The sequence below is a fragment of the Staurois parvus genome, unplaced genomic scaffold (assembly GCF_062004578.1).
Source record: "Staurois parvus isolate SC_StPar_1 unplaced genomic scaffold, SC_StPar_1.0 ptg000716l, whole genome shotgun sequence".
Classification (NCBI taxonomy): domain Eukaryota; kingdom Metazoa; phylum Chordata; class Amphibia; order Anura; family Ranidae; genus Staurois; species Staurois parvus.
The window spans coordinates 2,545,001-2,571,366 of NW_028318512.1; the positions used below are offsets into that span (position 1 = coordinate 2,545,001).

Below are 26,366 nucleotides of genomic sequence, written 5' to 3' on the forward strand. Positions count from 1 at the left end.
TGATGATGATGATGAAGAAGAAGAGGATGAGGATGAAGAAGAAGAGGATGAGGATGAAGAAGAAGAAAAGGATGAGGATGAAGAAGAAGAGGATGAGGATGAAGAAGAAGAGAATGAGGATGAAGAAGAGGATGAGGATGAAGAAGAAGAAGAAGAAGAAGAAGAAGAAGAAGAGGAAGAGGATGAGGATGAAGAAGAAGAGGATGAGGATGAGGATGAAGAAGAAGAAGAAGAGGATGAGGATGAAGAAGAAGAAGAAGAAGAAGAAGAAGAAGAAGTAGGATGGAAATAAGAAGAATTCCAGTACAGCAAAAAGTGTATCTGCAGAGAGCTCCGCTATTTCTGACAGTTCTCTGACAGTTCCTTCACATTTACAGCGGTTGAAACATTGTATCTATTTGTTTCCGAATAAAAACATCTGTATCCTAAATGGAAACAAATAGATACAATGTTTCAACCGCTGTAAATGTGAAGGAACCGTCAGAGAACTGTCAGAAATAGCGGAGCTCTCTGCAGGGACACTTTTTGCCGGCTGTAGAAGGGATGAAAATCGGCCGATCGGGAAAAATTTGATTCGTGCATCCGAAGTTTGCTAATTTTCGGATTCGGCGCGAATCGAATTTTTCCTAATATTCGAAACGAATTCCACTTCGCCAAGTTCGATTCGCTCATCTCTAGTTATAATGATGAATAGTGTATGATGGAGAGGAGTGCAGAGCTTATGATGATGAATACTGTATGATGGAGAGGAGTGCAGAGGTTATGATGATGAATAGTGTATGATGGAGAGCAGTGAAGAGGTTATGATGATGAATAGTGTATGATGGAGAGGAGTGCAGAGGTTATGATGATGAATACTGTATGATGGAGAGGAGTGCAGAGGTTATGATGATGAATAGTGTATGATGGAGAGGAGTGCAGAGGTTATGATGATGGATACTGTATGATGGAGAGGAGTGCAGAGGTTATGATGATGGATATTGTACGCTACAGGGGAGTGCAGAGAGTATTATGATGGGCAGTGTATGTTAGAGAGACATGCAAAGGGTATTGTGATGGGCATTGCATGCTAGAGAGGAATGTGGAAGGTTTGATGATGGAAAATGTATGAGGGAGAGGAAAGCAGAAGGTATGATGATGGATAGGGTATGATAGAGTGGAGTGCATAGGGTATGATGAAGGCAAGGTATGTTAGAGAGAATTCCAAAGGGTATGTTGATGGACAGTGTAATTGGAGAGGAGAGCAGAGGTTATGATAATGGGTAGTATATGGTAAAGAGGAGTGCAGAGGGTATGAGGGTGGGCAATGCTTGTAGAAATGGAGTGCAGAGGGTATGATGATGGGCAGTGTATGCTAGAGAGGAGAGCAGTGGGTATGACAGTGGGCAATGCTTGCTGGAGAGGATGTCAGGGGTATGATGATGGGCAGTGTATGCTAGAGAGGAGAGCAGTGGGTATGACAGTGGGCAATACTTGTTGGAGAGGATGTCAGAGGGTATGATGCTGGGCAATTTATGCAGGAAAGTAGTGGGGTGTGTACAGTCCAGTATATGGACACACTGCTAGACTCAATGTATGATAGAGAGTAGTGCAGGGGGTATACCGGGGGGCAATGCTTGTTGGAGAGGATGGCAGAGAATAGGCAGTTTGTGCTGAAAACAAGTGGGGTGGGTACAACACATGGCCAGGTATGTCCAGTGTATGGAAATACTGTATGTAGACATAGTGTATGCAAGAGGAATGCATAGAGTTTGATGATGGGCAGTGTAGGCTAGAGAAGAAAGCAGAAGGTATAACAGTAGGCAATGCTTGTTAAAAAGGATGTCAGAGGGTATGATGGTGCACAGTTTTTGCAGGAAAGGAATGAGGTGGGTACAGTACAGTAATAGTTGTGTCCAGCATCCAGGGCAAGGACGCAAAACTACTCCCCCCTTTGCTGCTGCTAATGCATGATGTAAAGTAGGCATGCCACTCTAAGTCTGTTGTTCTCCCCCTTGCTCTAATTGCTGTCCTTAGTATACAGTTTTCACTGTGCATGGGTGATCAATTGCTTGCTTTCTAACAGCCGAAAGGTGCTGTGCATTTTTTGTATCAGCCATGGATGGCAGAGCAGACATGAAGCTATGGCCTATTGGTTGTCAGCCACTGATCTGCAGCATACACGCAGTGAGGGTAGCGCAGCTTACCTGTGGTGCCCCACTACATCACAGCACTGCGCCCTGGGGCAGTTGCCCATCCTGACCCCTTTGTCCCAGACATGGTAGGATATGATGGTTTGCAGGAAAGTAGCACAAAGGGTAAGACAGAGGGCAGCATTGACAGGGATGGAATGTTCATTTGCAGAAGAAGAGCAGGATTGGTATGATGGCGGGCATTTTGCACACAAAAATAACGTGAAGAGTGTGTGCAGGAGACGAGTGTGGAGCATATAACAGTAGAAAGTATGTGCAGAACTAGAGTGAAAAGTGTATATATTTCCCTAAATTGTGGCTTCACACCAATGTCAACATATAATGCACAACTCGGCAGAACACTTTTTTTTTCTTTGGCGATTTTGGAATTTTCGGGGACTTTGAAATGGGCACAGACAGTGTCTCGAGTGACAAAGAATATATACCTACAGCAATAGGTTTGTTCTAAAAAGGTCATTGTACTTAACAGTGCAATCTATTAGAACAAAATGAAACGATGGTGTTGAAAATAGAATACACAAAAATCAAACCCTTTCTGAAGATTTACACATTTACAGCTGATATTTAGGTATTAGATGGAGAACATTCGGCAGAACTATAATTAGAAAAGCCTTCAACATAACACCTTTACAACTCATTTGTGACTTCCATAAGGTCAGAGGTCCCCATTAAGAAATCTGGAGAAATTACAGGTTTCAGCTCAATCAGTTACAAAGTTACAAAAATATCTTCTTAATGTTAGAACTAAAATAACCCCTGGACTCAACAGTCACACAATGTCCAGTGTTCTTAAAGGGCATAAATGTATTCATGTTAAACTTATGCTTGGTAAGTAATTAAGTAATATGTAAGTGTATCATACAGTTCATTATTATATCTCATAGAGATCACAGTACTCTCCCCAAAAAAGCCTTCATTTGTTTTTCTATCCAGTAGGAAGGAACTATTTTCCTTGTCGCTGCATTACACAAGATCAACAAGTGCTCCTTGGACTGAGATGCCGGCTCAGAGATGACTAGTGGTATCATCTCAGCCTAGCCCATTGTAGATCTTTAGTTAGATCTGATTTACAATATGTGTCCCATTTCCTGCACAGCCAGGCAACACACATTTTTCCAACTTCCATTCAGTGTCAGTAACCAGTCCATGGGCTTGTTTTCATTGTTTTATTTGGGGTATACAACCTGGATGGGGTCTAGAGATATATGGGATGCCCAGCTTGACTTGAAATGATAACTTTGAGGACAGATAAACAGATCCTGGACTTTCTACTCCCCCCAGAGTGGAATCAGTCTTCTGATGGAAGAGTAACAGTTTCTGTAAGGAGCACTTGGTCCCCTCTTTATATGAACCTCTGCAGACCCCAGCTAGAAACTGCCCATCCATCTGGCTGTCGTGAAGAGTATCCAAAAGCAAGAGATTTTCGAACAGGCTTGCAGCACTGTCCCAGGGAGAACTGGTTGTGTGTGGTAACTATCAGCCCTCTCCCTTGTAGGCCCTGGGCGTGTAGAGGTACTCACACTGTCCTTGTGTCCTGTAGCTTTGGGTAAACTGCTTTCAGGCTTTTTGCTGCACTCGTTTCTTTCCAGGCTTGCAGGCTGTCCATCCTCAGTAGACTGTATGGCAGTGGAGTTTCCTCTATCAATGTCTTTTTCTCATTCTTCCAACCTCCAGCCTGGATGCAGAACCCCCCTTCTCTGAGGTCCCCTCCCAGGCTACACAGCAGCATATCTCAGCACTCTATCTTCCACCTGACTCCTTTACTGACCAGGCTTTCTCATATTTATGGGCTGATTAGGTCACCTTGCCAGGCCTCCTGCTCGGGGATTGTCCAGATTCCCATAAATATGCAGATCAGCACCTTCTGGCGTACCCCTACTAACTTCTAAAAATTTCTCCAATCTTCTAGAACCAGGGGGAGGTACCAGAGGTCTGACTTGTACAGCCCTCCACTGTGACCTAAAGTAAACCCAATAACTCACACCCAGGCTTCTAACAAGCCTCTAACTACACTACAAACTATGTACACTGGAGGGCGCTACACCATACTTAAAAAATTGAGGGGCTAATTTATAAGTATTGAGGTCATTGTTGGCCCTTACAAAAGAGCCTTATTTATGAAGAGATATATTATTGGAATCTGTGTATATATTGATAAGAAATTGAGGATTTTTTTTATTTTCACAGCTATATATTGTGCCATGCCAGTAATTCTTAAAATCAGGCCAATTTTAATCAAAATAATTCTAGTTTTCCATTATTTCAACATTTTATTGTGCTAATTTCCACACTAACCTAAAGAAATCGATCTTTAGCATGCGTATAATGAATTTATACTTGATTTCTCAGAATGAACTAATACTAAGCTTTCTCTATTTCTCATTTTGTTCAACATACCACCTACTTTTACATGATTAGTTACTTGGCTCAGTAACATCATTATGATCTTCTAAATGCTTATTGTATATAGATCTGCAAACTCAAGGGAGTTGACATTTTATAGCAATAATAAATTCCTTAAAGAGGTGTCTGGATTTCTTTCCAAAAATGTGATTTTATAAATAAAAGATACAATTTATGTAAACTGATCAAAAATTTTATATATATATATATATATATATATATATATATATATATATATATATATATATGAACCTATTTTTCTTTGTTTGTATTAGTCATGCATTACTGAAAAGTTGACATGTCATGACAATAGAATTTTGACAAATGCAAGGTCATGCAGCGACTCCCGAGGACACATGTGATGTACTATCATATCTCAGTAATCAAGGCAACGAGAGTGACAGCAGCCAGACTAGCTGAGCAGATACTTGAGTACAACATTCTTTAATATATCTCTGGCACTTTTCTCTGGATCCTTTGGAAAGGACCTGTCAGGGCAGAGGTGTCACTTCTCAACTGATCATAAAGATGTAAGTTCCAATGTTATAAAATTTAAAGCCTTCTGTTCACTTGTACAACTGTATAGACTCCACTCCTGTACCAAAATTTCTTTGTTTTTTTTTGCACATTGTAAGCTTTTCAGAGTGTGCATTAGAAGCTACAACAAGTCAATCAGAGTCCTCCTCATTTCCTGGTTAGAGGACATCCAGCATCATCTATATCTCTACATCTCCTTACTGCCTTACTGTACCTTACCTGCCCCTTTCATTAACTGATCTTCAGTTCCTTTAATTATGAAGGCTCAGCATCACATGTCAGCGCTATCTAGAGTAGTCTGTATGCAAATGTATCCTGCCTAGAAACGCCCACTCATCCAGACTGACATCAACCCATTGAGGCATTGTGATATTTGCTTAATTCTTCCCATGAGCAACACACACACACAGCCCTCCCTAGAGGGACACAAAGTAAAAGCTACACCTCCTTGTGGTGATTAACAGTAGCTCTTTGTCCCTCTTGGGAGGGCTGTGTGTGGCTTGAACAGTTGGCCAAAGAGTTGTAATACACAGTAGAGCAACATGCATAGAGGACTCCATCAGGACTCCATAGGTTCTGGCGGCACAGGGGGCACAGAGAAAATGGGACTATAGCAGTGTGGCCATTGGACAATTGAAAAAAGAAGCTCCATGGAGGGAATTTAAAAAAATCAAATGTGTGCAAGTTATGTTATTTTTATCTGATTTGGGGAAAATACAGCTTTAAGAAATTAAGAACCTTGTAAAATTAAGAAATGTTAAAAAATTAAGAAACATCTTATCACCTAAGCATTAAATGAAAGAATTATATACACATTATAAATCAATAAAACAGCATGGAAAACCAAAATTTGGTGGACAATTCTAATTTATACTCTCATGTTGGCAATCAACATGCTATAGGCACAGTGCAGAGATCTGGCAAGACTCTCAGAAACTTTTTCTGACCACCAGCAGGAAATATAATCTTTGTATGTAGCTATCCATCTTACCCTGCTATTGGGTCCAGTGCAATCGCTTTCGGATTATGGAGATCCAGGTCAATCAATGTGATGCACACAGTCCCATTACGGTTACATGTAAAAATCCTGTCGTTCCCATGATCCACAAAGTAAAAGTTTCCAGTAATCCAGTCAATGACCATTTGCTGAACATCTGAGAAAACAAAAAAATAGACAATAATGAAAAGGAAGGTAAAATGTTTGGACTAGATTTCTGAGCAAGACAAATTGCCTTTGCATTTTCTAAGATTTACAGAGGAGTGGAGTGTTTTGAAAATATGGATTTTGTAGTGAAATTACTGATTTTGCCTATGCCAAAATTTTGGTAAAGTGACTGCGAAGCCCAAATCTGCTTGAAAAAAATGACATGGCTCTATTTTCTAACAAAGCCTAGTGACCAAAATTTTGAAGGTTCATAGGTAAAAGCACAAAAAATTAGGTATGTAAAATCCAGAATATATTTTATACAGAAGATGTAAATTGTAAAACAACCAAAATATTTTGTAAGTTTAAAGATCTTGGTTCATCAGGACTTAGTAGGTACTGCAAGAGGAGAATTCTGGATGGTATAGCTGAAATAATATGTAGGGAATACATTAAATTGGGGATCACATCTCTTTGTTGGTAAACTCAATGTGAACCTAGAAACAAATACTTACCGTATATACTCGAGTATAAGCCGACCCGAATATAAGCCGAGGTACCTAATTTTACCACAAAAAACTGAGAAAAACTATTGACTCGAGTATAAGCCGAGGGTGGGAACACCAGTGGGAAGAATCGTGCCTCATCATTGGTGTCAGTGGGAGGAATAGTGCCCCATCATTGGTGTCAGTGGGAGGAATAGTGCCCCATCATTGGTATCAGTGGGAGGAATAGTGCCCCATCATTGGTATCAGTGGGAGGAATAGTGCCCCATCATTGGTATCAGTGGGAGGAATAGTGCCCCATCATTGGTATCAGTGGGAGGAATAGTGCCCCATCATTGGTGTCAGTGGGAGGAATAGTGCCCCATCATTGGTGTCAGTGAGAGGAATAGCGCCCCATCATTGGTGTCAGTGGGAGGAATAGCGCCCCATCATTGGTGTCAGTGGGAGGAATAGTGACCCATCATTGGTGTCAGTGGGAGGAATAGTGCCCCATCATTGGTATCAGTGGCAGGAATAGTGCCCCATCATTAGTATCAGTGGGGGGAATAGCGTCCCATTATTGGTGTCAGTGGAATAGTGCCCCATCTTTAGTGTCAGTGGAAGGAATAGTGTCCCATCATTGGTGTCAGTGGGAGGAATAGTGTCCCAACATTGGTGTCAGTGGGAGGAATAGTATCCCATCATTGGTGTCAGTGGGGGGGTGGAGGAATAGTGTCCCATCGTTGGTGTCAGTGGGGGGGAGGAAAAGTGCCCCATCGTTGGTGTCAGTGGGGGGGAGGAATAGTATCCCATGATTGGTGTCAGTGGGGGGTGGAATAGTGCCCCATCATTGGTGTCAGTGGGGGGGGGGAATAGTGCCCAATCGTTGGTGTCAGTGGGGGGGAGGAAAAGTGCCCCATCGTTGGTGTCAGTGGGAGGAATAATGCCCCATCATTGGTATCAGTGACACCAATGATGGGGCACTATTCCTCCCACTGACACTTGCTGACCCCTGTTCCAGTATGGTGCTGCTGCAGCCAGCATATGTGGTTGCAGCAGCACCTAAGCACGGCACACTTACCTGCATCTCCTTCACTCGATTTTCGCGGGGCCGCTCAGCTCCGTCTCCTTGCCGGTGATTGGCCGCCTGTGTGCCTTTCCTGAGCTACAGTTCTGGCGGCCAATCACCGGTGAGAAGGCGGAGCCGAGCAGCCACGCGAACATCCACTGGACGAACCGAATGAAGGAGCAGCCGCGCTTCCTGGACCGGATCGTCGTGGGACCGGAGCCAGGTAAGAGACAGCAGCCCCCTGCAGACGTTGACTCGAGTATAAGCCGAGGGGGCCGTTTTTCAGCACAAAAAATGTGCTGAAAAACTCGGCTTATACTCGAGTATATACGGTATACTAATTCTAATTAGTATACGAATAAATTACTCAGTGTTTCTCAGCCTTTTTCCAGTCAAGGCACCCTTTAAAATTATGCACAATTTTCAAGGCACCCCTAATAGTTTTACATATTACAGCAGCATCCACACACCTAGGGCACCCAACATTAAAAATAATTTATTCTTGCAAAGAAAAAACACTTTTGCACATTGGTACTGACTAGTATTCCATCATTTGTCTACCTCTGTCGACCATACAGCTAACATGACCCCAGTGCTGATAGAAGGGGGTGAGGGATCAAACAAGCATGCTGTGTGGGTACCAGATGTCCTCCTTATCAACCAATGACATCAGCAATTGTTAGGATGCTGGTGGCTGGCCCACATGGTGCCCAAGGTTGTAATGTTGAACAATAAAAAACTATGGCTTTTGTGTAACAAAAGGCAGGCTTGATCCCCTCCCCACAATTTATGGGCTGTTTGGGGCAATGCATTTTGTCAAGGGACTCCTGAAGAACCCAGAAGGCACCCCAGGGTGTCTAGGCACCCTGGTTGAGAAAGGCTGATATTACTAATGTAACACTACCCTTGTGTGGGCTGCTGAGTTTCTAGATCCCACTAAGCTCCTCATAGCCAGGCAACATGCATTTCCATACTTTCATACTCAGTGAACAGTCCATAAACTTAGTTTTTGTTATTTTATTAGGGAAAATAGCTTGGATAGAGTAAAAGGGATTATGGGATGCCCAATTTTACTGAATCAATGCATGGCGACAACTTCCTTCCTATTTACAGAAACAGATCCTGGACTGTTCTTTTTCTTGAAAGCCGTTAGTCTTTGTGGATCAGTAACAACTGCCCCTTACAGGATAGGGACTTGCAGCCCTACTTGAAAGTCAACTTAGCTTGTTGCAAACTACATGCAGAGATGGCTCCTCTCCCCTGTAGAACTGCTCCCAGCTCCACAACCTGCAGACACTACCAGCCCTTCTGGCTACTCTGAAGATCTCCCAGGACAAGGATAAAGTATTAAGCACAGAGCTGTCCTTTGACAGCTTGCTATATGTGGCAGTCTTTCCCCTTTTAAATTCCTTGGTGTGCTGGTGTACTCACTCTGTCCTCCTTGCTTCCACTGCTCCCAGGTCTTGATTCTGTTCATGCCATATTGCTGAATTGACCTTCCTGAGCTAGACCTAGGGTACCCCTCCCAGGCCACTGACAGTCTTTTCAGCACTCCCACCCGAATCCCCTGCCATCCTGACTCTCCAATATTTATGGGCTGGTCCACCACTGTAGCAGGGCCTAACTACCTGGGATTCGTCAGACTCCCATAAACATGCAGATTAGGTCTCCACCTCTTCGGCCCACTAGCTTCTGGAAGGTTCCAATGGTCCTCCAGAACCAGGTGGAGGCGATAGAGTCCAAACCTGTTACGCCATCCAGCTTGACCTTAATTACAGACTCACACAGTTACCATGAGCAATGCACAACAGATTTGCCTACACTATTCTAGTAGTACACTAGAGAGTGCTATACTAATCATATAATTGTAGTAATATATTACTACTGCTACTAGTAATAATAACGTTTTAAAAAAATTTCAGATTTTTTTGTCCATTTTAAATAATTATTGTTCCTCCCTTCCTCAATATAATGTCATGTTCCCAGAGGGGGCATTTTTTTTTTACATGAGAACAAGTCCAGGATAGATGGAATGAGCCTCTACAGCCCTCAAAATCCTCTACAGTACAATAATTCTCTACAGTATACTGTATACATATCCAATCTTTTTTGTTTTTTAGTTTGTTTTGGATAGAATATGGATGGGTTAGAAACTCTCCCAGGTTTTTATTTCTCTTGGTGTCCCTATAAAGTAAGATCACCTTCTATTTGTCTTCATAGCCATTGTCACGGAGACAGAAAATATTGAGAAGTAATTCGGAGTTGTCACCAAACCAGGTGGTCAGGGTAAAACCTATAATGGGGACACTTGCTCAAATGATACTGTCTAAAAAGAGTTCTACTCTTTGAGTAAAAATGTATTCTCACCTCCTGTTATGTCTCCAGAACAGAAAGTGAAGGGAACTTTCTTCATAAGGAATGGCTTTCTACAGTTACTACACGATGACAATCTTCAGCATGGTAGATACCCCCCTACTTGTGACATCAGCTCGGGGAGAAGTTCCCCGTACTAGCTGTCACTTTCTGAAAACAGGGTGGCTGTATGGGGCTCCGCCCACATGACTGCATCATTCATTCACAAAGTTCTGTGAATGAATTAACTACGAGTCGACAACCTTAGCAGATGTTGGCTTGTAGTTCTCAATGAACTATCACGGCACTGTTGAGCACTGTGGTAGTTCATTGAGTCTTCCTGTCTGACCGTGTCTGCTTGGCTGTATGGGATGTACGGCATACAGATATACTGAGAGTCTGCAGGAGCCATGCCATACTGATCGCTTGTGCAATGCTTTCCAGGCTCAAGAAAAAAAAAATAGCAAATGCACATTTTTTTACCTACAAAAAATGGCTATTTATTTATTTTTATTTTTTAAATGAACTTATCCTTTAAAAAAAGCCCCTCTATTGCACTATTTTTTCTCCACACTTCCAAATTCCATTTTTTTTTTTTGCTGCTGCTGTTATCCGATTTCCTGTTAAAGGGTGAAGACGTTCACTCTAATGGTCCCACTGTATGTAGGAACGTAGCTACCATCTCTATCTTGCTCCAGAGATGGACTATAGAATGTGTAGTGTACATAGAGCAGTGCACTTGACTGCAACTAACATAAGAACAGATCAGTAGTGTTCGGCCAAGAGAGTGGGTTGAATGATGCTGCCTGTTATTCAACCCAGAAGACTGAGGACATCTAGTGATGAAAAACACATAGTGCAGAAAACAGCTTTGCATTCATAGTGAGAACTGCAGAACTACTTTTTACCTTTTAATTAGCTATTCAATTTTTTGGATTTCTGCTTTAAACTCCAACTATTTTGGTTCCTTTTTGCTTCTTCTGTTCTTGCTTGTTTTCATGAACATCTATTACTGCATCCTCTCTGCTGGCATTCAACATCCGCCAAAGACCAGACAATTACAAATTAAAATCCTGTTTCAAACCGACCGCCGTGTTCCCAGCTTGCAATGTTTAGATGCCATTTTTTTGGGGTTTTTACACGTGTAGATGGCTTTTTCCCTGCCAGGACCCATGCAAAACACGAAGGCAAACAAAAGGCAACCATTATGAGCCTAATTTCTATGTAAGTGAATTCCTAGCCCGTTGCCAAACGATTATAAAATTATAATGGCGTCCCTCAAGCCTGGCATCTGAACTGCACAATAAAACAAGATTTATGGAGGTACACAATGATTACAATCTTTTCTAAACGCGTCTCGTAAATCTGCTATTATACAGTAAATCAAAAAAAGATTTTTTTTTTTTCCCTAAATGCAAGAAGGCCTTTCACTGTTGATCTTAAGCAAAAAAGCGTAATGTGTTATTAGTAAGGAAATCATCAAATACATACAGCCAAATGAGACGCGCTGTTGAGGATAATGCGACACGACCACTTAATCCTGCTAGACTTTACCAATTCTAATTGTGCATCCCCAGGGAAATAATTCTGTAGCCTCTCCACCCTTTTATCAGAACACAAACCCCTACTGCGCCAACCATCTCTACCTTCATCCTCAGAGTAGAATTACCACCACTGACAGTTTTGACAATGCTTTGATTTTTTTTTTTTTTTCAAAGTAAAAGCTAATAATGTATGCTAACATTATCTTAACAATTTAATTGAGTATGTTTGAAAATTTGTTTTAGCAGTTCTCCATGGCACGGCTTCTCTTTTATTTCCGTATCCTATTCACAATGATGCAGTGGTTGGAGCTGTGACCTTGCAGCACTGGGTTTTGTACTCAATTCCTATCTAATTGATGTTTTTGTGTTTGCTGGAGGTGTTGTTCACCAGGTATTCCATTTGCTCTTCACAGTCATCAGAAGAGCATGCATATCTTCATCAATGATAAAGTAGCACTATATGAAGAGGTGAAAGGAAGGGGAAAAGGGGAGGGGGAGTACTTACATCCCTATGCATATGTCAAAAGACATTAACCTCTTTGAGACTTTATTGGTACTAAAGACAGAGAATTGACATGAAGTATCAGTTAAATCCTTTCTTTAAATATAATCAGGGGTGGACTGACAACTCATGGGGCCCCCGGGCAATAGGGGATCATGGAGCCCCTGTGTCCTTGCCCAAACTCCAAAAAAAGCCTATTAAAAAGGTACCAGGGGCATCTCATGGGGCCCCCTACTGACCCCGGGCACTCAGGCAGTGCCCGAGTTTCCAAATGGTCAGTCCGCCCCTGTATACAATAATTAATTTCTACTTACTGTATATTTAAAAAAATGTTAAAAAGCAAAATGCATCTATTCCTTTTACACACTGATACCCAATAAAAACATATTGGGTGTGTATATAAAAAAAAACAATTACAGCTGTGATGGTGCTGACCAATCAAAAGCCCTCTAGCCCAAACTCTCATCCCTGCAAGGAGAGGAGAGAAAGCCTTGGGGATTTCAAATACCTGCCACTTTCTCTCCTCTCCTACAGCTGAACAAAATGGAGCATCTGTCTCGATCTGCCTCCATGGTATACATCCTCACCCGCCCACTCTCCGCTCAGCATGGGATCGATGCAGGAAGGTTTTCCGCACCGCTCCTGTGTGAACTCGGGCTATGACAAGCCTGGGTTCACACAAGAGCAGTGGGGAAACATCATGCGATTCGGACAGGAATCATTCTGCATTTCTGTTCAAATCACATGCTATTCTTTGTGGTGCATATTGCATCCACTGCCACAAATCACACCACAAAGTAAAATTTTCAGGTATCGGAAACATTTTCAAAAGTGAACATACTCAGTATCAGCACCGATAGCAATACCGGTATGAGGGCATCCCTACTGCAAATATGTCTAAAAGGATTTTGAGGATACATAATTTCTTTTATTCCAGAATTAAGGTAGTAGAGAACTGGACAACAAATTTGGTGAAGGGTTCTGAATAAATCAAATGATTGCTATAGTGTGACAGTTCCAGACTTCCCAATAGAGCCCTAATAGAGTCTCTGGGAGAGTCAGCTTGCATAGAGTAAAAGAATGAGAGCTCCAAGAATATGAATTGGTATCATAGGAATCGGTCCAGATAGGTTTTATATGTCATAATAAAGAGTATATTAATTGTTGCCAACTAATGGGTTTTGGGGGTTGTTCCCTATTTACAGGGCTTATATTTATTGTGCAAAAGGAATTGGGAAGCACTATTAATTATGGATTTAAATTCTTTCTATAGCTTTAGTTAAAACCTCTTCGTTTAAGTTACCTGATAGCCAGGGCGCATGCGCGGCCGGCTCCTGGATGGACGCGCTGTAAACTCCGCTCCGTCCACCCACCAGACCCGACACGGCACACCCCAGCCCCAAGGGATTTAAACGGCACAGATCGATAGCTAAGAGGTGTACAACCCTCCCCAGCGATGCCCCGTCGCCGCAAAATCCCTGGACAGCCAGGGAAATTACCACATTTCTTCCCTGCTGTCACAGCAGGGATCCAAGATGGCGCCGGCTGCATTAACGGAGGACACAGCTATCCTGATGATGACAACACAGCCCAGCAAGCGGATCCCAGGCTGCGATACCCGCTTTACTCAGGGGACCCTGGTGAGTCATCTCCTCCCTTATCCCCTATGACAAGCAGCCCAGCCAAATCCAGATCACGTTTGGACACAGACCTTACCTCTGCCTACCAGACCCTCATCCATCCATCCCCTCACCACAGCAATGACTTGCCAGTGATAGAGTCGTTCCCTGTATCTGACCAGTCTATCACCGAAATCTGCATGAAAAACATGCTTCTTTTGCTCAGGCAAACGCTGCATAGCGATTTAACGTCATCACTAGCCCAACTTACAACTGTGGTTCAAAAACAAGATCACAGATTACGCCATATTGAGACAAAAATGGGAGAAATAATTGTAGCCCATAACGACTTGATTGACGCACATGCTGACCACACTTCAGTCATCGAACAAATTAATTTGAAACTAGCAGATCTGGAAGATCGTTCCAGACGCAATAGCATCAAATTTAGGGGTATTCCTGAAAATGTCACCAATGAGGCACTTCTACCCTACATACAGCAATATATGAAGCACCTCATCCCATCCCTCTCAGATACAGAGCTCGCCATAGACCGAGCTCACAGAATACCCAAACCGTCATTCCTGTCAGCATCAATCCCTAGAGATGTTTTGGCTCGCATCCACTTTTACCACATAAAGAAAAAGATAATGATGGCAGCCAGAAACCCTCCTTCACTCCCGCCATCACATGCAAATATCAAATGATAAGCAGACCTATCAAAAACCACGCTCCTTAACCGTAAAAAATCGGTCACCATCACCAAAGCCTTACGAAACCATGGAATAGGTTACCAATGGGGCTTCCCCACAAAAATGACCTTCAGACATCAGGGCAGAGTCTACACAATTAAAAACCTAGAAGCGGGCATTGATCTATTGAAGACATGGAACATTATACCCGTGGATCCACAACAATCCACCTCTACTAATACACAACAAATGGAAGCAAAATGACTCCAACACATTATACCTCCAGTCCGCTTTAAATTCATCACCTCGGACGCTCTATCCCACTATATCCCATCCTACTAATCTCTGGTGATCGGCCTGATTAGAAAATCTTCACGTTACAAGAAGCTGTTTGGCATGACCTTCTCTATGGTCAATGCTTGTTCAAACTCCCCCAGTTTTGAATTAGCACACCAAGCTACTCATGTTACTTGCATTTTACGCAAGTTTTTTTTTACCCCTTTTCATTTCCTTCACCTCCTGTACCACCAGTCGACCAAATGTATCACCAGTTCAATTAAATCCTCCATTTAAACATGGAACACATCCTCTGACTTTTCAATCGAGCCAACTCCACGCTGCCCAGACTGCAGAATTCTCCTCACAACCGTATTCATCCATCCTCGTTGAACATCTCAAACAACAATCCTACTACGCCACTAACCAAACCACGGATCTACATTATGATTAATATAACATCTCTAAATGTTTGTGGCTTGAATTCCCCCTTCAAAAGATCGATGCTCCAAAAGGAAACTCGGACATTCCATGCGCACATACTCTTCATACAGGAAACACATTTCGCAACAACCAAGACCCCCAAACTACAACTGCATCGATTCTCCCACAACTCTATGGCCACTAACTCTAAGAAAAAAAATGGCGTTCTTACAGCTATAAAGGACTCTACACAGTTCCACCACATATCAGAAATAGTTGACCCTCAAGGTCGCTATCATATTTTAATCTGCAAACTCAACAATATCCCTTACACTCTAGTGAATGTCTACAGTCCCAACAACAACCAGATTCAATTCTACCATAAACTCCACACCATCATCTCTTCTCAAAAACAAGGCAGACTTATCATTGGCGGAGACTTCAACGTCATCGGCAACCCACTTCTAGACTCGTCTTCCAACAAAAGATCCCCCTAACAGAATTTCAACCGTTTCCTGCATGATCACAACCTTTACAACATATGGAGATGCCAGCACAGCACCAAAAGAGACTACACCTACTTCCCTTCTCAACTATCCTACTCCGGAATTGATTTTTTTATTACAGACAAATGGACCTTACAACACGTAACATCATCCAACACTGGAACCATCACATGGTCAGACCACGCTCCAATCAACATAATCTTAGACGACTCTCAACATTCAGCAATTCCTCCTATCTGGAGACTGAATTCTACAATATTAAAGAACTCAGATAACCAAAAATATCTGATAGAAGCTCATAACCTATTCTTTGAATATAATGCTACGCCTGATAACCACATTATGGCCCGCTTACAAAGCATATATGAGAGGTATTCTCATACAACTGAGATCATAACAAATTGACCAACTTCTAGCCTCCATAAAACTAAATGAAGAAATTAACAAAAAAAACCCAAACACCTCCACATCTGCATCTCTTACCTCAGACAGAAACAAGCTCCGAACCCTTTTACTCTACAAATATGACCTCAACCTCCAAAAAACAAAATCACAATTTTATTCCCTAGGTAACAAAGCAAACTCAATACTAACAAAAATAATCAAAGAAAGACGTCTTAGACCTAAAATCTCCTCAATTCAACACCAAACTACCCACACATCGCTTATGAATCCACAAGACATAGCTAACGCCTTTGCAACCTACTACCAAACTCTGTACAAAGACGACCCAGATACTCCCCAACCAACAACCCTATCCATACAAAACTTCCTAACCACCACTAATCTACCCCAACTTACTCCATCACAACTCACTTCTATCTCTATCCCTTTCTTTCCCACAGAAATATAGAATACTATAAAAACCTTACCTCTTAATAAATCTCCGGGAAACTATGGCTTCACAAACGAATTCTACAAAACATTTTCACCAAATCTTACACCACATCTAACCGCTCTCTTTAACCATGCCGCTTCTACTGGTAAATTCCCCAACTAAATGCTACAATCCATAATCACAACTATTCCGAAACCTGGCAAAGACCCCCAACTTGTTCAGAATTACAGACCAATTTCACTACTAAACACAGACATGAAACTCTACGCCAAAATAATAGCCCAAAGATTGCTTCCCCACCTTCCTACACTAATTCACCCAGACCAGGTAGGATTTGTCCCTGGTCGCCAAGCACCGGACGCAACTAGAAGACTCATATCCCTCCTACACAAAATAGAAACCACAAAACAACCCTCCTTACTCTTATCCCTTGACGCTGAAAAAGCATTCGATCGCATACAATGGCAATTTATGAAACTCACACTTCAAAAGTTTGGAATTACAGACTAGATGCTCTCAGCAATCCTTGCCCTCTATTCCAACCCTTCAGCCAGCAAGAGTACTAACAAACGGCACACTCTCACAGATCTTCCACATATCTAACGGTACCAGACAAGGTTGTCCCTTATCCCTCATAATCTTTACTATACTTATCGAACCTTTAGCCTCAAAGCTCAGAGATGACCCAACATTCACAGGAATCACCCACCTCAAAAGAGAACACAAAATTAGCCTATTTGCAGATGACATCATACTAATGATTACCAATCCATACAAATCGCTCCAAACGATCCGTATACATCTTCAAAATTACTCGGAAGTATCATACTACAGACTCAATGCGCCCAAATCCTCTATCTTAAATCTCAATACACCCACTAAGATTCAGGATATACTCCTCAAACGCTTCCCTTTCTCCTGGGAACACCACAGCATCCCTTATTTGGGAATTAAACTCTCCCCTTCGACAGATCAACTATACGTCTCAAATCACAAACGATTACTCAAATCCATCCCACAAGAACTTAAAAACCTTTGCACGTCAATGCTATCGAAACTGGGAAGAGTAGCTACTCTAAAAATGTGCATACTACCTAAAATCCTTTATATATTCCGCACACTCCCCATCCCCAATACCTTCTTCTCCAAATTACAAGCAGTACTTGCCAAATTCCTCTGGAACTCAAAAAAACCTAGATGTACGACAAATCTCCTAATACGCCCAACCTCTAGAGGAGGAGCAGGTCTCCCACATTTAAAATCATACTATAATGCCACACTTCTAGGCCAACTCTATTTTTGGTGGCACCCAACTAACGAAAAAACATGGACTAGAATGGAAACACTCCCTCACCTCCCGCCAACACTATGTGATATACTGTTCGTGCCACAAACACCTCAATCCAAAAGTCTACCCAAACATCCTTGCATACAGGCCTCCCTACAAGCCTGGTATGACCTCTTAACATCCAACCCAGCAGATACCAAAGCAATACCTATCCTGATCACCATGCTACACTTCACCAACCCTTCTTTGAAACTACTACATTGGGAAAATCGAGGTATATCCCGTATACAAGACCTCTATACAAACCACAAACTGGACTCCTTCTCGACCCTCCAGGAGAAATTTCACCTCCCTGACAATGAAATCTTCACCTACATGAGAATAGCTCACTCCTTACAAAAAATGAATGTTCCACATCTTTTGAAAATTCCTACTACTGCGCATCAATTTCTTAACAAAACACAATACCCCAAGAAAGGGATTTTGACCTTTTACACGCTTATAACCAGGTCACAATTCACCCTACAAACTACCTATATATCTAACTGGGAGAAACTTCTTTCACAACCAATACAACCCCACACATGGGAAAGAACCTTTAACATTACCCACAAAGCATCTAGATGTAGCTCCCACTGGGAATCGTATATGAAAATTTTACACCAGTGGTATTTTACACCTGTTAAACTCTCTTTATACTACCCTCAACACTCATCTGCTTGCTGGAGACAATGCGGAGAAACAGGATCAACCCTACATATACTTTGGACGTGCAAATATCTCAGATCGTACTGGAACAGCGTCTTCCAATTGATCTCAACAGTTGCTGGAGCCCAAGTGGCTCCAAACCCTGCTCTCGCTCTTCTCCATACAGGAATCGACAAATTCTCTAACGAATCTCGCACCATCATTATCCACATATTAGCAGCTGCAAAAATGAACATTACTAAACTATGGAAATCTTCCAAAACTCCTTCTCTTTCTGCCCTTATAACAGACCTCAATTTCCAATGCGATATGGAAAGAAGATCAGCCCTCAACAACTCTTCCCATCACAAGTTCAATTACCAATGGTCTCGATGGCTACAAAACCCAAACTGCTCTATAAAATGATAATATATATATATATAAATATATAATACTAAGACCCTATGCCCTAGACTGGTGCCTCCATCAACCACCCCATCCCCCTCCCCCTTTTTGTTCCTTATCCACTTTATACAACATTTCCACCCCTAGATGGTTCACACAAAACAGACAATGCCTCTTGGGAAAACCGCTATTCGTTCATATTGTCCCCAGCCAAACGATGGGGAATCTATTTCATGCAAAGTATTACTGTACTCAAATGTGAACCATACTGATGAATATTATTTTGTATTGTACTAAAATCTTTCAATAAAAACATTTGAAATAAGTTACCTGATAGCCAACCAAAAATTATTATTTGAACTGATAGCTGCAGCTTAGCACTTTCTTTCTTTTACCCTATACAAAACGTTTTTTTTTAATAACAACTCTTGGACCGATCAAGTGATTGTAATAGCCAGCCCTCCAACTTTAGCACCCAGTTTGAGGAAGCTATTGCACAGAACAGAGACAGGTAAGAATCTACAGTGCAGTTCTTTTTTTTTTTCTTTTAATTTAATATTAGCAATGTACATAATGGACTTGGAACTATTTTTTCTCAACAAAAGTGAAATTTCAATTTACCAAAACATTTGTATCAAAAGTGACAAAAAACTTCTATACGCTATTTTCATGTAATCAATAGAAAACAATCAGTCTACTTACTGTGTAGAAGCTGAGATATGTACATTGTTCTTCCTTCTGTGAACGTCCACGTCTTCGTTATCTTGTGGCATTTCAGTTGGTATGAAGACTTCCTGGATTCAATCCAGCAGACGGTGTTCTCATCATACAGAAAATCCAGCGTTTGAATTCCATTTGCATTCATAGGGCTCCTGGTGGGTGCTTTGCCCCCATTAAGATCCAGCACTTCAATTGTTTCAGAGTTTGCAATCAAAAGAACTGAAGGCCTGTCAGCGGGCTCTAGAATTAAACATAATGCAATCATAAGTATTAATTTGAGAGCAATGTCAATCTGCATATCACATAGCAAAGGAAAGCAAGAATGAGCTGCTGGAGCTTAAAGCTGAACTCCAATCGGATATAAAAGACAAATTAATTCAGCTCTGTATTCATTAATAAATCATTAAATGTGTTTTTTTACTTCAAGCAGTGTAAGTACTTAAATTTGACTTGGTATCAATCAATTAGTAATGCTTGAACACATCCACATTTGGTTCGTTGGCAGTTCGGCTAAGTAGGCTGAAAGTCTTCAGAAAACCCCAAAACCAAATCTGAACACCATTGAAGTCAATACCTTAAAAGCTAAAAAGATTTGTTTTGTGCTCAGTTGTTGTGAATGTGGTGGATGTAAATGGTATTTCAGTCAACACAGATAATCATCCAATAGGTCTGTGTTTTCCTAGGTCACCCAGAGCTGTTCATTAGAGCCATGATGAAGCGAGGGCTACCTAGAAATGTGTCATCTGCTACACGTCATTGGGTGTCATCTGTATCTGTTGAGGGTCAAGGGTTTTGGTCAAAGTTCCTTCTATTGTATGTTATAAGCCTAACACTCATCCAAGTCTGTGAGTATTTTGTCTTACTTTTATTTCAATAAATGGTGCCATAGATAATGCATTAGGCGGGTGTGCCTTTTTTTGCTTTTTGTATACCATTGAAGTCAACGTTGATAGAATTCAGGTGGACTGTACACACCACACTCCTGCTACTAAATGACAGATTTCCTGCTGCAGTATTACTGTTAGGAATTCCGGATGATGTCATTAGCCAATTTTGGTCAATGATATCTCCTGGGATTCTTGACAGTAAATATGAATTAATCTTCAAACTAATACTTCAAGCAATATAAGTACTTGAATTTAACTTGATATCAGCCTCTTGCAATTAGTATTGCTCGAATATGTCCACATTTGATTCAGCAGCAGTTCAGCCAAACAGGCCAAAACCGGCCAAAAAAAAAAACAAATTTTTAACACCATTGAAGTCAATAGTGGCAAAATTCAGTTGGACTGTACACACTGCACTCCCACCGCTAAATGTCAGATTTCCAGCTAGTGGTAATACTGCTGGAAATCCTGGGTGATGTCATTTGCTAAATGTGGTCAATGACATCACCCAGGATTCCTGGCAGTAAACATGAATGAATCTGTCATTTAGCAGCGAGAGTACGGTCCATACTGATTGACGGTCAACATGTCATCGTGGTTGACGTGGATTACCTTGCTGGACAACTTGATTGACAGACTTGTCGCCCACTGATCTATACACACTGCACTCCCATCGCTAAATGACAGATTCCTGGCTGCAGTAAAATCACCGAGAATCCCATGTGACTTAATTTACCAAATTCAGTCAATGACGTCACCTGGATTCCCATTGCTAAATTTGAATTACTGCAGCCAGGAATCTGTAATTTAGCAGCTGGATGTTTTTATTTCTAATTGCTACATAGCCCCCACACTTATGGGGGCTTTCTATGTCAATTTTGTGACAATACATATGAGGCTTTTATTGGGTACACAGTTTTAATTATTAAAAAAAAGTGCTTTTGTGAATATACAACGGTCCACAAAACAAATTTTTTGACAGATAATTTGTCACATAATAAGGAAGAAGAGAACATATTTGGTATGCTTGACACCCACATTGATATAAGTGGTTATCTAAACAAAAAATGGGGGTTTCTGATATCATATAAGAGGAAACCTAGATGGATAAATTGCTATTAATGGGGAAAAGGAAGGGGGAGAGGGGGGGAAACTGCTTGAGTAATATAAGGTTTTGAAGGTATGTTTTGGAGAGAAATGGTCAATAGAGTTGATAAGAGTGAGGCCTGCCCCAATATCTATAGCAGGAGAAATATTGCATAACCGATGGTGGTGTTGAAGCCTTGTATGGTTATGGAAATTGGGTCTATAAAAGGATCATTTAGGTTATATCTTCAGCATCGTAGAGTTGACTTAGACTTTGAAAGTAACTAAAGTAGCTGACTATGAAGGAAGAGTCCTCTGGAGATAGAGTGGAAGAAATAAAAGCTTGCCACCTCTGAAGTAGTCAATGTTTTGAAGAGACGTATGCCTGGGTAATGTCTGCTGCCAGTTTTTCTCTGTATAATAATAATGTAAGTTCCCTCTTTACCTCTGATATGGTTGGATTAAGAGGGGAGGTCCATTTTTTGAAGATAGCTCTGCGAGCTACTAATAGGCATATGAGTACCCAGGGTAAATAATAATAATGCAGCTCAGTGTGCAGATAGTCGTTGGGTAGACTTGTATCCAAATATCAGGAAAAGGGGATCTTTTGAAATTTTAATGGAGGTAATTCAGTGTATGAAAGCAATTACTTGGTCCCAGAAAAGTGATATGAGGGGGCAGGTCCATAAGTGATGTAAGAGAGTAAGCCTTGGTTGAGTGCATAATGGGTACTCAATCATTTTTAATACCATCATTTTATCTAACATTACAGTATTAAACAGCTGAACACGGACACTATTTTTTCAATGAAGCACTCAGCCTGCATGTGATCAGTGTATTATGTTAACACAGTAATTTTAATAATTGGAAAACACTGTGATTGGTTCCCGATGGTCTGTGGGGATCAAAGCTGTCAGTGACAGTTGGAATTGAGAGCAGTGCTGTTGGCTGAAGACTCTCAAAGAAAGAATCTTTATTAAAATATTTCCAGCAAACATTACTATACAGGTTATATGTAAGAAGGAGAAAACTTATTCCTCTTTTACTATTTATGTACTACATAGCTAGGCTGCTAGGTAAATTGAGTTTTTGGCTTCTGCTGTAATCACAGAAGCAGCAATTGTTTAGTTTGGTCTGTTCAGGGCTTCACAGGTGAAAAATTTGGTTACTTCCCCCTGCCTCTAAGAGAAGCTTTTAGAGTTTAGGTCAGGAAAATTCAGATGTCCAGCCTGAATATTTAGCAGGGCCTAGTCATTTCCTTGAGAGGTGTGCCCAGATAGTTGTGACCTGGTGTTAAATAGTCTGAAGCCCTGAGGATAGTCTGAAGCCCTGTCTTTTCCAGTATGGGAATGGATCTGTGAGTGTCAGGGGACTGCTTACTCCTGAAGTATTTCTGGAATGGATGCTGGATTTCTTCTGGGGCTGCATCTATGGACTATGAGCCAGGACCTTGTGAGTAGAGCCTATATGCTACGTACACAGCTCTGCACCCATAGACTGCCGAAATCTAACTACTTGTGCCACAAACTCCTGCATGGTCTTCAGCTGTGTACCCATAGACTGTCCAAGTCTATAAATACTTGTGCCGCATACTCCTGCATGGTCTTCAGCTGTGCATCCATAGACTGTCCAAGTCTATAAATACTTGTGCCGCATACTCCTGCATGGTCTTCAGCTGTGCATCCATAGACTGTCCAAGTCTATAAATACTTGTGCCGCATACTCCTGCATGGTCTTCAGCTGTGCACCCATAGACTGTCCAAGTCTAAAAATACTTGTGCCGCATACTCCTGCATGGTCTTCAGCTGTGCATCTATAGACTGTCCAAGTCTATAAATACTTGTGCCGCATATTCCTGCATGGTCTTCAGCTGTGCATTCATATGCTGCCCAAGTCTATAACTACTTTGCATAAATGCTCCTGTATGGTCTTAAGTTATGAGCACATAAACTTCTCTGGTCTGTAACTACTTTTGCTACCTACTCTCACTAATATATATATATATATCTTTTTTTTCTATTAACACAGCTAAGAATAGAGGTACCGTAAACCTGTGATAATGAGCCTAGAGCTCTTCTTTTCGCTTGGAAACATAAATATGAAATAAATGATGTACAAATACGTGTACAAGAACACTATACACTCCTTTCCAAATTTGTTAAAGGGATTAGACGGCTTTGCTAGAATAGATGAGTGATTATAATAAAGACTGATATAGAACCAGCACCAGGAGAAGGTCCTCTAAAATCTAAGATGTAAAAGTCAACACATGTTCCTCACCCCTAAGCCCAATGTGTCCAGTTTCCGGCACATATATTTTTCTATGCACTATCTTCCACAATAATTGTATTACCCATGATTTGGGATTCTATGTATAGTGCAGAATATTATGAGTTGAAACTACAGGGGGTTGGAATAACAAGATAGCTGTAGAAGAGCCAATAATGCAAGCCATATTGCTCTGATCCATTAGGAGAATTTGTTCCTATTATGCATTAGAATAATTATTGAGCTATTTCTAAAATATCTTTTTTATGGATGGATTGCTAGAGCATTCTAATATGAAGATATATGTAAAATGGTTGATCATGATTTTGTGCTCAACAAATATAAATAGAGAATAAATCCAATGTAACTACTAATATTATGTCCATTACAACCCAGAGACAGCTGTTAACGAGAGTCAAAATCAGAAATTCTTAACTACATACATTTTCCATGTCGATGACTGGATTGCACTGAGATAAAATGCAGCCAGACCTAGTTTCATGTGCTGGTCGTTTCACCTCATTCATTTTGAATGGAATGTTTAACTCAACACAACATGCGTCAACACATGACAACATATGTGTTGCAGCACACAACCTTATGGTGTGAATAGGCCCTGAAGCACAGCTCAAGGCACACTTACAAGAGTAGGAGAGCTCACATAGGGCCTGAACAGTATGATTCATTCTCCAATAGGCAGGCGGGTGGCATAGGAAGCTGCCAAGCTCCAGCAATAACCAGCTGTGTCACCTTCCTCAATGTGTAGTGTGCCAGAGGTGAGTAAATCACAGGTATAGCTGAACTGAATCATAAATATGATGGAAGGCAAAATTATTAATGGTACACTTACACTATTAAACTGTATGATGTTTAAATGGGGCCCTGCATATCTCTTAAACTTTGTGAAAAAGAAGAAAATCTTTGCGCTTAGCCCAATATTATATATAAAAAATAAAAAAATGAATGAATATAAAAGTGAACTGATGCTACTACCTTCCTGAATACCAGAATAAATAATATCAACACATACAAAAGTGAATAAAGGACTGTGTGCAAACTGAAAATTCATGTATCAAATAATAATCTTTATAAAATACAAGACTGTGCAACCTGAAATACATATACCATCAAATAATATTTGATATACTGAGCAATGCAGTGTAAAATAAACGCATATATATATATATAAATCCCCAATCCAATGTGAAGAAAAAAGTGCTGCCTGCCTAGTTAATCTTCCAATAAAGTGCTGCTGTGCTCAAAAGGTGCTCCTCAGAAAAAAACAGGCAAGCCTCTTACCAAACCAAATTGATCTCAAGCTATAGAGATCAAATGAGCGGATAGTGTCCAAACTCCACACTGACACTCTCACTGACAAATCCAGGGAGGATGGATGGATCACTGCGTGTCCACACCAGGAACTGGCTTAACCACTTCATACCGCTCTCAGCAGTAATATATAGAAGGGTTTAGACAAGAAAAACTTCATAGTGCAACCCCATTAAAAACAAATGTTTATTATAGCTTAAGTATTGCACGTATATTTGGGTGAGTAAAACAGAGCAATGGAAAGACAAATCAGCTACGGTGTCAGGCCATCGGCTCGTACGTGGTGACGTCACAGAAAGACTGCGCCCGACACGTTTCCCCAAAAATGACATCCTCTGGGATTGAAGATCAACCAAGCGGAGTCTTTCTGTGACGTCACCACGTATGAGCTGACGGCCTCTTGCTTCCTATCCCTGAAGTAGCTACGTGACCTGTGCCGTAACGCTTAGGACGGAAGCTTGTGACGTCTTTTCTGGTGCCTGCAGAAGCCGCCATCTGGGTTCATCCTGCTTTTCCCTTAAATCCTTCTGTGAATCTATATGGGTGGCATTTTTTATACATTTTCATGGTAATAAAGCCTTACTACCCTATGAAGCATTCCTTGTTCCTTATCTTTTAAGCACCTATCCATCAGAGTGGGGATGTAAAGGATTGTTCTTGAGAGTGCCTGGAGAGACCTGTGGAAGCAGAGGGTCCAGTGGGATTAATATTGAGCACGTCAACCACTTCACATCCGCCCTATAGCAGAAGTACTGCTACAGGATGGCATGGGTGTGCAAAATCACGTATATATGCGTGATTTTGAATCTCCAGGTAGGGGGTGCGCATGCCCTACCCACGCCGCCGTTCACGGCCTCGGCTGTCAATCACCAAGTCCCAGCCAGTGATTACTCGCCGGCACCCGGTGATTTCCAGGCATCTCCAACGGGGGAGAGAACTGTTTGTAAACAATACAGTTCTCTCCCCGTCAGCTCCTGCTCACTGCTTTGCATGGCTGTGCATAGCACATTCAGCAGTTTCTCCTTTGAACTCTATTGTAGCAAAAATGCTGCTTTTTGCTTTTAAAAAAAGTCCCTGACCCTTTCCAAAAATGCGGCAGCTCAAAAAGGCATAG

The 26,366-nt window shown here is 41.4% G+C and overlaps 1 protein-coding gene across 1 annotated transcript in view; it reads right to left on the reverse strand.

The window, feature by feature from the left end:
- Positions 1 to 26,366, reverse strand: part of LRP1B (LDL receptor related protein 1B) — a 2,076,109-nt gene that overhangs the window by 1,166,770 nt on the left and 882,973 nt on the right. Inside the window, exons 6-7 of the mRNA XM_089653623.1 lie at positions 19,665 to 19,922; positions 6,124 to 6,286 (exon numbers count right to left, since the gene is read on the reverse strand). Of these exons, the coding sequence (XP_089509749.1) occupies positions 6,124 to 6,286; positions 19,665 to 19,922 (421 nt within the window). The remainder of the gene's footprint in view (positions 1 to 6,123; positions 6,287 to 19,664; positions 19,923 to 26,366) is intronic.